At 38.0% G+C, this 12553-nt stretch overlaps 1 protein-coding gene across 1 annotated transcript in view; it reads right to left on the bottom strand.

Moving 5' to 3' along the window:
* arhgef12a (Rho guanine nucleotide exchange factor 12a) overlaps positions 1 to 12553 on the bottom strand; it is a 51177-nt gene that overhangs the window by 22847 nt on the left and 15777 nt on the right. The window contains exons 2-5 of the mRNA XM_088345294.1: positions 6699 to 6719; positions 4053 to 4144; positions 2679 to 2744; positions 240 to 338 (exon numbers count right to left, since the gene is read on the bottom strand). Coding sequence (XP_088201420.1) covers positions 240 to 338; positions 2679 to 2744; positions 4053 to 4144; positions 6699 to 6719 — 278 coding nt within the window. The remainder of the gene's footprint in view (positions 1 to 239; positions 339 to 2678; positions 2745 to 4052; positions 4145 to 6698; positions 6720 to 12553) is intronic.

Here is a 12553-nt window from a genome sequence, read left to right on the forward strand (position 1 = left end):
GAAAAAATCTGTACCCACCACAGGAACATGTTCTGCAAGATGGGAATCAGTGCAGTTTGCAAATAAACACAAAACTTCCTGTTATGACTGAACCTGATAATACTGTCCTATGTAACAACTTAGCAAATAGAAAATCCGCAACTTCATTTTTGCCCGCGGCATGTAAGTGGCTGCGACAACGGTGACTTGTTGTGTCAGTTGTAACAAAATAACGAGGCCCATCAAGAGTCTTGTGTCACCTTCTTTGACGAGCTGCACAAACACTGGGTTGTCACCGCTGACTGTGAGCCCAAAGCCATTTTCGTCTTTCTGGATGATGACACATCGCTGGACCAGACCTGCAGGTAAAACAAAGACCCAAATTAGAAAGCGGCAAGAAGGAAATAAAAATGAAGTATTCAAAATGATCCAACTCAAATGTCGCATGTTTAAATGTCACACTATTCTGTGATCTGCTTTAATGGTAGCAGATATTTTACAAGCTTATGCTGTTTTGTGGTCTTTGTAGGGAAAAGAACAGCAGTTCACTGCCCCATTGAACGGAGGGAAAATACTTAAACTCAGCTACGTAAAACAAATTTACTATCCCTAATTTAAAATGACAATTTGTACAACTAAAATGTAAATGCCTTTTGGCTGTAGGTTTGTTTTGGAGGTTGCCTGAAATAGATCTTGTGATCCAGACAGTGGCAGTTTTTTCACAGTGTGCTGGGGGAAACAATTCTTTGCAAGTTCTGAACGTACGCCGTCATTAGCATGGCGAGACAGATTTGCGTTTAACCAAAACTGGACAAACAGGACTGAACACACAGAGAGCTGAGACAGTATAAAGTAAAGATTTGTATTTGGGAATTACATCAAAACAACGTCTATTTTGAACTGCTTTTTCTTTATCTTGGAAAATGTATTATTCAAAAGTGACCCGGCGTGTAGAGCATGACCCTTGAACTAATTTCTTGTTGTGGCTGAGATTTCTGTCCTTTGGGGCTTCAACCAAAGAGGTGAACGGATCAATAAGGGCACTGGTAGGTTGGGGGTTGGTGAGTGGAAGGAATAGGAGCTAATTGATGTAGAGCGGTTTGGGGGAAGCAAAAAGCCCCAGGCTGGGGGAAGAAGAGGTGCGACAGAGCATTTGACAATGCTTAAGGGGGGGAAAGGGTGAAAGGGAGGAGAACTCAGAGGTGTCAAAGTGATTAAGCCATAGGAGCTTAAAAAATGGTGTAAATTTACCTCTAGATGTTGATCTTATACCTGCGTTCTATGCTTAACGGTGTGTTTTAGGTCAAGCTTTAACAAATCTTGACAAGTTGGAGTGCTGACATGGTCAATGAGCAGGCTAATCCATCTAACATGATGCATTATTCAGAGGCTGACTGATCTGTTATTGACACGTTTTGCTGAAACGTAAGAAAAAAGTACTCTTGGGAATAAACTGGCATTTAACACCGCACACTCAAGGCTTTGCATGAGAAAGGAAAAAGCCCAAGGGTTTAAAGCAGTGGAACGCTCAAAATGTCAAATGCAGTGAGCGACGAATGTTTTGTTAGGCAAATATTACCATTAGCAGTAATCCGTAGCATAATCAAATTTTTAAAGTGTTAAAAACTTTCTTCTTGAAGTCTACAGGGAGTAAACAGCTCCTTTTATTAAAGGGATAGTGTGTAATATTTAATGCCTCGTAGCGGTCCAAAAAAACTTAAGTAAAAAAAAACAGATTAGAGTACTATCATATCACTGATCATTTTTATGAAGAATCATAGGTTGAGAAATGTGTATTTCTTTTACAGTTAAATCCCCACTTAGGTTGCTGCCATGTTTGTGCGGCAACCTGTCGACACACTTGTGCCCTGTGGCACTGGACCGTGACTGGCACCAGACAACACAGCGCCGTCTAGTGGTCAAATAATACACACTGGGGCTTTAAGCTTGGACAAAATTACATAACTGCAGCAGCTACTGACCTTTTTTAGAATTGATAATTTCACCAATGAGCTATAAATGATGAAATAAATAGACTTCAAAAGATTATATTGCATTTTTAGGTGGCATTTGTGGTGCAACTATTGTTAGAATATGTCCACCTGCATCCTGCCAACTATTGACTGCTTGGTGGTGTTCTAGGCCTTTCTGGCTTTAAGGTCCTATCTACTGTAGTAAACTGAAAGAAATTTGCTGAAGCACCTCAAGTTACATGCCTCACCTAAGCTATGTGCTAGATTTGCCTTAGTCGTGCTAATCCAAACGAGTCTAGCTCCTCTGTGAATACAGTGACAATGTTTTAACCGGACTGCCATCCAATGGCAGATCAACAAAAGGGTCGCGTAAAGTAATGTAGCTTTTCCTGCTCTCAGGTTGTTTGTTAGTATGAAACAGTGTCCTGCCCACTTAAAGAAAATGAGCAAGTTGATGTGAAGACACATTGTAGAATTAAAAAATATCCAATAACTTAAGAAAGTCAATCCATTTAACTAGCTTTTTGTCAACTGAAATTATGAAGAATAAAGTAAAATGGGAAACACAAAATTCACAAATTCTTGCTCACTTAACAATGCTCTTGTTAGTAGTCAATTTAGTTTTAACATTTCTTTCCCGTCTAAAGTTATTGCCACACCAGCATATATAGATCATAAAAGAGTAAGAAGAAGTCACACCAATCACCCCAGCAAGAGCATCCTTACCACAGGACTCAGGCTTCCCTTCTGCTAGCACACTGCTGCTGCCCCTCTTCTGCACCACCAGAGCATCTGCTCACATCCCCCAAAAACGCAGACAGCATGGCGGGAGCGCATGCACACACAAACACACACACGGATCCAACACAAAAGAAAGGAAAGACACAGAATAGAAAATCATGAGGGAAAAACAATCATGGGAGAAGAAAACAAATAAAATTATAAATAAATCTGTAAAGAAACACACGGCTGTGGTTTGGTCCTCTGAAAATATTACTTCCAATATTGCCTCATGTATTAAAAATGGATTTCAAAAAGACAAACCTGACTCTGGAGCAGTGGCCTGTAACCTTCTCAAGCTGAGAGCTACTTTTTGTTACTAAATAGCGACAAAGGACACCCAGTTAAATATTAATTTCTAAAATAACAACTTATCATGTTATTATTAGGTTGTTATTTTATTTTTACCACAAAAAAATATTTTACTAGAAAATCATAATAACCTAGCACTGTGAGCTACTTTCAGAATAGGTGCGCTGGCACCTCAGCTGTCCTTAGGAGTCACCAATTCGGTGCCTACAGGCACCAAGTTGGAGACCCCTGCCCGAGAAAATCGAATTCCAAGATACATTGAAAAACACTACTTGCATCAAATACTCATTGATCTATTATAGAAACAACATAGAAACAGAATGATCCTTGCAGGTGCTGCCAAACCACTTTGTATTAATTCAATGTCTTTTATGGACTGCGGAATTGTCTATTCCAAGTTTAGATTGACAGAAAGTGGATAAGAAAATAGTAGTTCTTGTCATTGGCATGGAATATTACTTTCAATATGATAACTTCCTCTTAAAGTGCTACCACATCAAACTATCCAAATAAAGAGCAGTCTTGAAGTGTGTGACTGATTCTGTGGCTTTGTCTACATTTTTAAATGTGCATTGAGTCCAACCAAACACACACATGCCACAGTTGCACCATGTCAAATAAAACGGCTGGGGCCCACCCAGCTAGCATTAAAGACGCAAGCAGCTGCATAGAAATAGTTGTAAAATAGATAAGGAACCATTTGACAGATTGGATTGATCTAAAGAAGACTTTCTAAAAACACATGCAGAACTAGAAATGGATAAGAAAGACCAAGGTTTTCAAACACAACATAAAGCAGTAGGGAGACACACAACCTTTCACAACCTGGGTTGCCTTATGCAAACTGACATTATCACACCCACTTTTGGAGACTGGGTGTTTTGTGTAACAACAGTGCAGAAAAAAGGGTGGGTCACAGTTAAGAACAAGGCAGAAGAACTGACAAGGGAGTAAAAGGGGGCAGAATAAATCCTAGATGAAAAGACAGGGGTTTAGGTAGGGAGTTACCTGTCGGGTCAAACTCATTGGAAGCAAGCGAGGTTTTGTCACTTTTAGGTTTCTTGTCCGGGGGGTGGTCTTTGCTGAGAATGCTGCTGCTTCTACAAAGAAACACATACACCAAATCATCAAAATCAGTGGTTACCAAACTACAGTCCCTGGTCCAGAAGCGGCCCCTGTCCACATTTAGTCCAGCTCCCTGAACAATACCATTGAGCTGTTTTTTTTACCCTAAAAATAACTCAAAGTCTGGGTGCACATATCATGAAATGAAATGAAATGCACATATCACCACGAAGCAGCGACGCCCCTTCAAAATAGCTTAAAAAATTATTATTATTATTTCATTTTTATTTATTTATTATTATTATTATTTAGACCTGCGAAGCTCTGAACCCGCGAACGTGGAACCACGAAGTAGTGACGCCTCTTCAAAAATGCTTAAAAAAATGTATTAATTTTTTTATTTTTTATTTTCTATTTTATTATTATCATTATTTAGACCTGCGAAGCTCTGAACCCGCGAACGTGGAACCACGAAGTAGCAACGCCCCTTCAAGAATGCTTTAAAAAATATATATATATATATACATATTATTGTCTGACTTTTGGTCTGTGAAGAATCCAGACGGGTTATTTGGTTATTATTTATTGAATGAGTAGTGTTTGTTCTGTAGAGAAGGTTTATCTGATTGTGGCTTTATGGAAAACAATACATTTTTTCATTATCCACTCGTGCAATCGTCACACTATTTCTGTTACAAACTGACCCCTGCCCTTCATCAGAATAGGGAAAAGGTATGTGGCACTCACAGGAAAAAGTTTGGGGATCCCTGATCTAAATGAAAGAGGTAAATAAGATCACAATTCACAACCAGACTATGTGACTGTGGCCTAAAAACTAAACATTCATACATTGGATTCCTTTGTCCAAGGTAAAGTAGTGGCTGGGGAACAGGTTAGCCTAGCGCCTAGCATTGCCCAGAGCAGCTGGGAAAGCAAAGAAGACGGGTGACGCAAACACATGCAAGCCTAGCAGCTTCTTCACATAGTGGCCAGACACGGGAGAAGTCATTTTCATACCATGGCAAATACAATGAGATCATTGATTAATGATTAACATGATTGGTGAATTGTTTTAGTCAATACTTAATGCAAACTTGTACAGCCGACCATATAGAAACAATGCACCGCTATTTAGGTCAAACATTAAAGGAAGGAAGTTTATCAATCAATTTACCGATCAAGAAAACGGCTTCTCCAGCGAAAATGAACAAGACTTGCAGGAATTACGAAGTGCACTATTCAGCAGTAGCCAGCAAAAGCAATAGTTAGCAGAACAACAACATGTCAGCCATGTTGCAACTGCTGCGGGCAATATTGTTCTCAATATGACACTGGCATGAGAACAGGACCTCATTCAAAATTGAAACATTCACCGATTCAATTTCAAATAATTGATAGATTTAGTGTCGAACCATTCTTTGAAGAGCAGATTTTAAAGTTGTTTTACGAAATATTTAAACACAGCTTAGATCGTCATTACAGTGTTATTGATAATTTCTCGGGCCAGTTATAAAAGCTATTATGAAAGTTAAAGTTGGGTGCACTAATCGGAATTTTTCTGCCAATAATCTAGCTTTAAAAAAGTAAAACTTGCCGATTGCGATTTTTTACCAAGGTCGGATCCTTATGACAAGAACATAACACAGAGACTACATAACACCAACACTTTTCGGTTAATTTGAGTTGGTATTACTTGCTACGCGACACTATGTGACATTTTGTATTAAATGTTACAATAACAACCAGAGTGCGTAGCTATTAGCATGTCTGCCTAATAATTCAGAGGTTCAGTTCCAGCTACCGGCATCCCTGTGTGGAATGCGGTCTTCTGTTCTCCTTCCAAGTTCGAAATCCATTGATGTTATCTCTCAATAATTTTAGTGTCTATAAAATTATAAATTTAATGTTAAAAAAAATCAAGGTTGACCGATATATTGGTGCACCTCTAAATGTGGGATTTTAACATGATTTAATAATGATTCAAAATCCAAACATTTAAATCACCATTCCTGAATAAACTGTCTCCAACACAAAGGTTTCACTGTATAATTTTGAGTGTGAATGGATGAAAACGTCACTAAAGCATGCGTGCAATGCATACGCAGTGAGCTAGATGGGGTTTAGTTGGCATTCATTTGCCACACAGAAGCAGCAATTATTCACTTTGGCGCTGACAATAATGTGTATGAGTCACTGCAAATGTGTCACGGCGTAGAATGTAGAAGCCAGAGAGGATGTGGAGGCACTATGCAGAGAACGATTTTGCCTAAAAAGAGATGCCGCGAGGCCACGCACAAACTTGGACCTGGGCAAACCATGTATGGCTGTCGCTGCCTATGCCGGCCACAAATGTGAAAGGCCACTGTTCTGTTCACAGTGAAAGGCAGTGATGGGCCACACTTAGAAGAGGGACTCCTTTGTCCTTTCACTCACTGTGTGTATGCGAGTGTGTGTGTGTGTGTGTGTGTGTGTGTGTGTGTGTGTGTGTGTGTGTGTGTGTGTGTGTATGTGTGTGTGTGTGTTTGCTGGGTGGATGTGTTTAGTTGAAATTCAAAAGACTTCTGTATTGCAGCAAAATACAATTCTTACCTGTTTGCTTTCTTGGGAAACCTGTGGGGAAAAAAAAACAATCCCATTAGAAAATATCGCAAGAATGAGCTCACCATGATCACAGTGTTTCATGACAAGATGATGAGTGCAAAACAAGATTCATTCTCCGAGACGCATGTTGGGGTAAACATGGTAATCCAGATCAAACATCCTAGTTCTTGAGAGGCAGATTAAAGCCTTTTCCAGGTCAAATGTCCCCCGCTTCAGAGATCACGGTTCTATCCGTTTGTGAGTGTGTTACTTTGTGTGAGAGCAGCATCCTTGACATTGACACTCTAATCACTATTCCTTTCACTTCTATTTGGGTTGATGCAGAGTAGTGGAGAGAGAGATCAAATCATTTATTGGGCTGCAACGATTAGTTTACGTTGTCGACAAAAATGAAAAATATTTAAACAGAAGAATTTTTAAAAAAAAAATGAAAAAACACAAAAGCATGGACCTTTTTGAACCTGGTGCCCTCTAGTAGGCACTACAGGTCCCTTTAAACAAGGACCAACAGTATCAGAACAGCTTTTTTCCCTGAGGGTTGTCATCACCCTAAACAGGAGCACAGGACTGTGAAAGATGTATAGCCAATGTATAGAAAAGTGAGTATTCATATTTATCAGCTTCTAATTTTCTTGCACCTAAATGTTATTGCACTATTTTTCATTGCACTATTTCTACAATGCACTATTGATACTATGCAATTATAACTTGGGGGAGTCTTTAAGCACCAACTCGTAAATATTTTTGGCTCTATTTTCAACATTGTTTTCATCTTATTTTTCTCTTTTAAGTCTTTATTACGTGTTTATCCTGGAGTGCCAAGTCTATTCTCATTGTCATCAGTGACAATAAAACGATTGTAGTTCTTCTAAATGTTCACAAGATATGATTGCTCCCTTCTCCAAAATGTAACACAGGTTTTACACCATGTTAAGAGAAGGCAAGTTTTATTGTTTTTTTTTTATTTTTGAGGAATCTGAAATATGGCCAAAATAATTTAGATGCATTAGGATTATTAAAGTCATACTTCAGTTTTGACACAATCGTCTTCACATTGGCTCAAAAATTGCCATGGCTATTGCATAAGTTACAAGAATACAGCCCCGTGTTGACATTATTTTCAGTCATAATTAACTATAAATATATTTATTTTAAAGCTGCAACAACGAATCGATCAAATCCATGAAAATCGATGATTAAAAGTGTTAGCAACGAGTTAGGCCATCGATTAGTTGTGTCGCGCGATTTATGCGTCACTCAGTACGTAGCAGAGCCAGTGACATCACACGCAGTGCAAGTCTGCGAGCATAACAGAGTGAAGGTGGATTGAACTGCTGAAACAAGATGGACATGGGCAAAACAGTCGACTGAAGTTCGCAACAATGTGCGAGCACTCAACACTTCACAAAACCAAAAAAAGGTGATATGGCATGGGAGCACCAAGATATTGAGGCATCAATTAAAATCAAAACATTCAGTGACCAGTAGCACAGTAAGTCACTACATTATTTGTTTTTATTTGTTTATCTTTTTAAGCGTGAAAACATAACCCTTGTCTCTGTTAACGTTTGCTTTTTAGCTGATTAATGACTGCGGCTGTGTGTGAAATACTTTTTATTTGAGCTAAATCATCTTAAGCAGTGTTTTATTGTGCTTCATAAAAAAAATCCCCTTTCACACATCCATCCATCCTTTATCTGAACTGCTTATCCTCAGTAGGGTCGCGGGGGTGCTGGAGCCCATCCCAGCTGTCTTTGGGCAGTGGGTAGGGGACACCCTGAACTGGTTGCTAGCTAGTCGCAGGGCACACAGGGACAGACAACTCACTCGCTCATTTACACCTAGGGACAATTTGAACCGGCCGGTTAACCTGACATGCATGTTTTTGAAATGTGGGAGGAAACCGGCGTGCCTGGTGGAAACCCACGCAAGCACAGGGAGTACATGCAAACTCCACACAAGAAGTTGCGATCTTATGACCTCAGAACTGTGCCGCATACGCGCTAACCACCGCGCCGCAATGCTGCCCACCCTTTCAAACAATGGTGGTAAAATTGAGCATTAAGTTTTAATTTTTTGAATTTTCGGGCAAATTCTGAGTGATTAAGTGAGGAAACATTGTTATTTTGGTCGATTGCTTGACATGCATTTGCTTGTTAGCCTAAAAGTGACTGCATGTGCGTGAGCGAGGTTTATTTTTTTCAGTTAAATGAAAGAATGGAGTGTTTTTGGGAACAGCACCAACCACTAATTAACAAAAGGGAACAACAAACATACAGTGGGAAAAATATCAAAGGAACAATACAATATTATCATAAAAAGGTGCCCAAAAGGAGTAAATTGGCCTAAGCAAGTATTTAATTGTGTTTAATAAAAAATGTAAACTTGCACACAATGGTATAAATAGGTTTAGGATTCAGTTTTACTTTACTGGCAAACACTGAGTGATGAATCTGTCTTTGTAAATTATGCCATAAAAATAATCATACTTTACGTTCTCATTATATTAGAAAACAGTAAACATTTTCAGTTTCGTGATGAGAAAAAGACACACGCCACAGCAAGTAGTTGTTATCACAGAGAGCATCCTCAACTTGATCGTCATTAAAATGCTCAGATGTTTGCATTTTAATGTAAAGTTATCAAAGAAGGAAGAGTGAGTTAGTGAGCAAGGGGTGATAGTGGTTACTTATGGCTTGTTAAGGTAGAAAATCATGTTACTGGGTTTTCAGATTTGGATTTATTTCTTGTTCCAATAACTTCATGTCCATTTAAAGAACAAAATTACCTGTTTTTTGCACTTTTTAAAATACTATCTTACACACTTGCAGGTGTATATCATTATTTTGTATTTAATTTTTGGTATTGTTAAGTTATTTGACAAACATTCTGAATGGTAATGTGGATATGTGCCACTGGGTTTATCAGATTTGCAATGATATGTTGTATTGTTCCAAAAGCCCCTGTCCCTTAAACAACACTGATGGCCTTTTTTCTGCACTTTATGAAAAAAAAAGTACACATTCGCAGGTGTATAGCATACAATTTATGTTTTTTTTTTGCTATTTGATGAAGACTGATTTTGTATCATTGAATCGTGTAAAATATTTTTTGTGCACTTATTTCTTATTTGTCCACTACGTTTCAATTTTTGAATAAAGAAGAGGAATTTTATGTTTTTTTTAAATTCGATGCATAGATTGATTGAAAAAAGAATTGTCAGATTAATCAATTATTAAAACAACCGTTAGTTGCAGCCTTTATTTACTTTTGTATTCGAATGTAAGGGAGGCTTGTTTTCTTGTGAATGGGAAAGTAAAATAAAACCCTATACTGCTAAACCGCCACAGGATGTGTATTGGAGCATAAAACAGAGGATTATTTAAGTACACATTTCTCTCTTCATAATATAGTGGTCTTGCAACTAACGAGCTACCATTAACTCCCTTTTGCCCAGCTACAGTGTCCCATTCAGAGCCACCCTAGGTAGTTGAATGGCCTGCTCATGAAAATGCCTAGACTTGTAATATATTCCATAAGTTCATTGAGAAGGTGGGCCAGGAAAAAAAAATCCTGAAGCTTTAAGTAACTAATTTTAATGAAACATTGACACCCGAGAATTTGGGGAAAAAAAAAGAATAAGAACAGACTTTCGTGGTGCGTGGGTAAGGGGTGGCAAAACTGAATATGCTGGTTTTGGTTCGGCGTACTGAGGTGTTAATAAATACATGGTCATATTATGATGCAAGGTGCCTCTGTGTAGCTCTCTTATAAGGAATTTGTGATATTTTTTTAAAATTAAATCCTGTAATCAATTATAACAACTCAATAATTGTGGATATTGGGGATATGAGGCTCAACAGTAATGCCTCGCCATTTCACAGTTCGACTTTGACGTCCTCGGTGTATATCGGATTTCCTCTTTTAATGCGTTCCACGGATAAATTTCCTCTTTTAATGCGTTCCACGGATAAATCTGTACTCCGAGGAATTCCAGCCTCCCTTGACAAGCTCCAGTACACACAAACCAATCGGACAACTGCCCTCTATTCATTGGGTACCCATTGGCAGGGGGTAAGCAGCATCCCTCCTTGCTGGATGTTTCAAGCTGCATACGCCCGTGCCAACATTGTGTTACGCCTCGTACTGTTAATTTGTATATAATTTAGTATATAAAATATGGTTTCTACTTTGAAAAAAAAAACACTAAACACAGATAAATATGGAAGGGATTGATCGCCAAAATCAAGAAGATACTTTGGGGTTTTCATGAGCACCATATTTTTAAAGCTAACCTTCAAAAATGTCACCATCATGATTGCCATATAAACAATATAAAATGAGAATCACACTGCATCTGTATTAAGCATCAATTTTCTGTCAGTCTGGCAGGCAACAGTGCACTATTGTTACATTTCGTCATAATGAACACAGTAATGAGAACAGAAATGCTTTCAAAGGGGAAAGAAACAGGCTGTCAACAAACAGGAAAAGACACAGTCTGTGGTGGGATCTGGCTAAACTGAAATTAGGATCCAATGTGCTTGTTAACATACTCATTGAGAGAACTGACCTTTCTACTTGCAAGGCTAATTCCACACTGCATAGCTTAATACTGAATTCAGATTTTGGGGTGAAATCTAAAGTTTTTGTGCGATTGTTTACATTTCCAACAAAATGCGACTTGTTTTCCTGTGTGAACGCCACTAGTGTCCCGTATGCACAGAAGAGGACACGTGAGATCACACGCAATGCGCTCATGTTTGCAAAAGTACTCATGGGTGGATGGATTGTTATTGGATGGATATTACAGGCAAAACCTTGTCCCCCAAATATTAATAACATCCAAAAGCTTGATTTCCTCCCAATGAATGCACCCCCATAATGCAATGTATAATCCAAGTGCCACTTATACATATGTGTTCCTTCTTAATCATGCATTTTAGCCAGTGACACTTATACACCGGAGAGACTTAAAAGAAAAAAAAAAATAATATAACCAACTAAATATAACTTAATAACAAATTTGGTGTGATTGCATACAGCATTGGTTTTACCTGATTATAAATCCATTGCACTGAACAAAATATGGAATAAAAAAACCTATGCCAGTTTGTTATCACACACAGCAAACTCAATATGGACTGTTTTTGTACCCAATTATTCCAATTTCAAACATTTCGAAAAAGGAAACAACAGAACCAAATAGACCGAGGCTTCACAAATGAAAATGTTGAGAAAAATGTCCCTAAAAGTTTGGTAAATAGATGTTAGTTGCTGATGAAAATTTGTCTGACAAAAAACACAAGCGCTGTAAAATAAATGCCCAACAAAAAATATTAAAAAAATTTCCGTCATCTGAATGACAACAATCTTAATCATTTCCAAGCACAAAAAAAGTCAAGAAACAAGGGACATTTGATTGGAAAACTCACACATTTTTATATAAAATGTTCTGACAAAACAGCAGATGTTAAATCAATTCCAGCTTATATACAGAAACCATAGCTTGGGTTAAAAACATTGAAATTTGCTCAAATGCTAAGCAGTTAGCAACTAAACAAATCTTGTAAACCTCACCTGGCAGCAGAGCACAACTTATGAACAGTATTTTAATAATCAGCACAAGTTTTAAATAATTCAAATCAAACACCTAAATTCTATCAAATGATTTCACCAATTAGCACATTTTCAAAACTCAAATTGTCAACCTTTACAATGATTTAATACCCAACTCTATTTGGACATTGTTTGAGTACATGAAAAAAGTTGACAACAACAGAATTCATTGTCGACTATTGTAGCCAGACACGTTTTTCCAACGGAATAAGGCATCTCTACAT

Source organism: Urocampus carinirostris, chromosome 10 (assembly GCF_059441175.1).
Source record: "Urocampus carinirostris isolate Australia breed hairy pipefish chromosome 10, RoL_Ucar_1.0, whole genome shotgun sequence".
NCBI lineage: Eukaryota > Metazoa > Chordata > Actinopteri > Syngnathiformes > Syngnathidae > Urocampus > Urocampus carinirostris.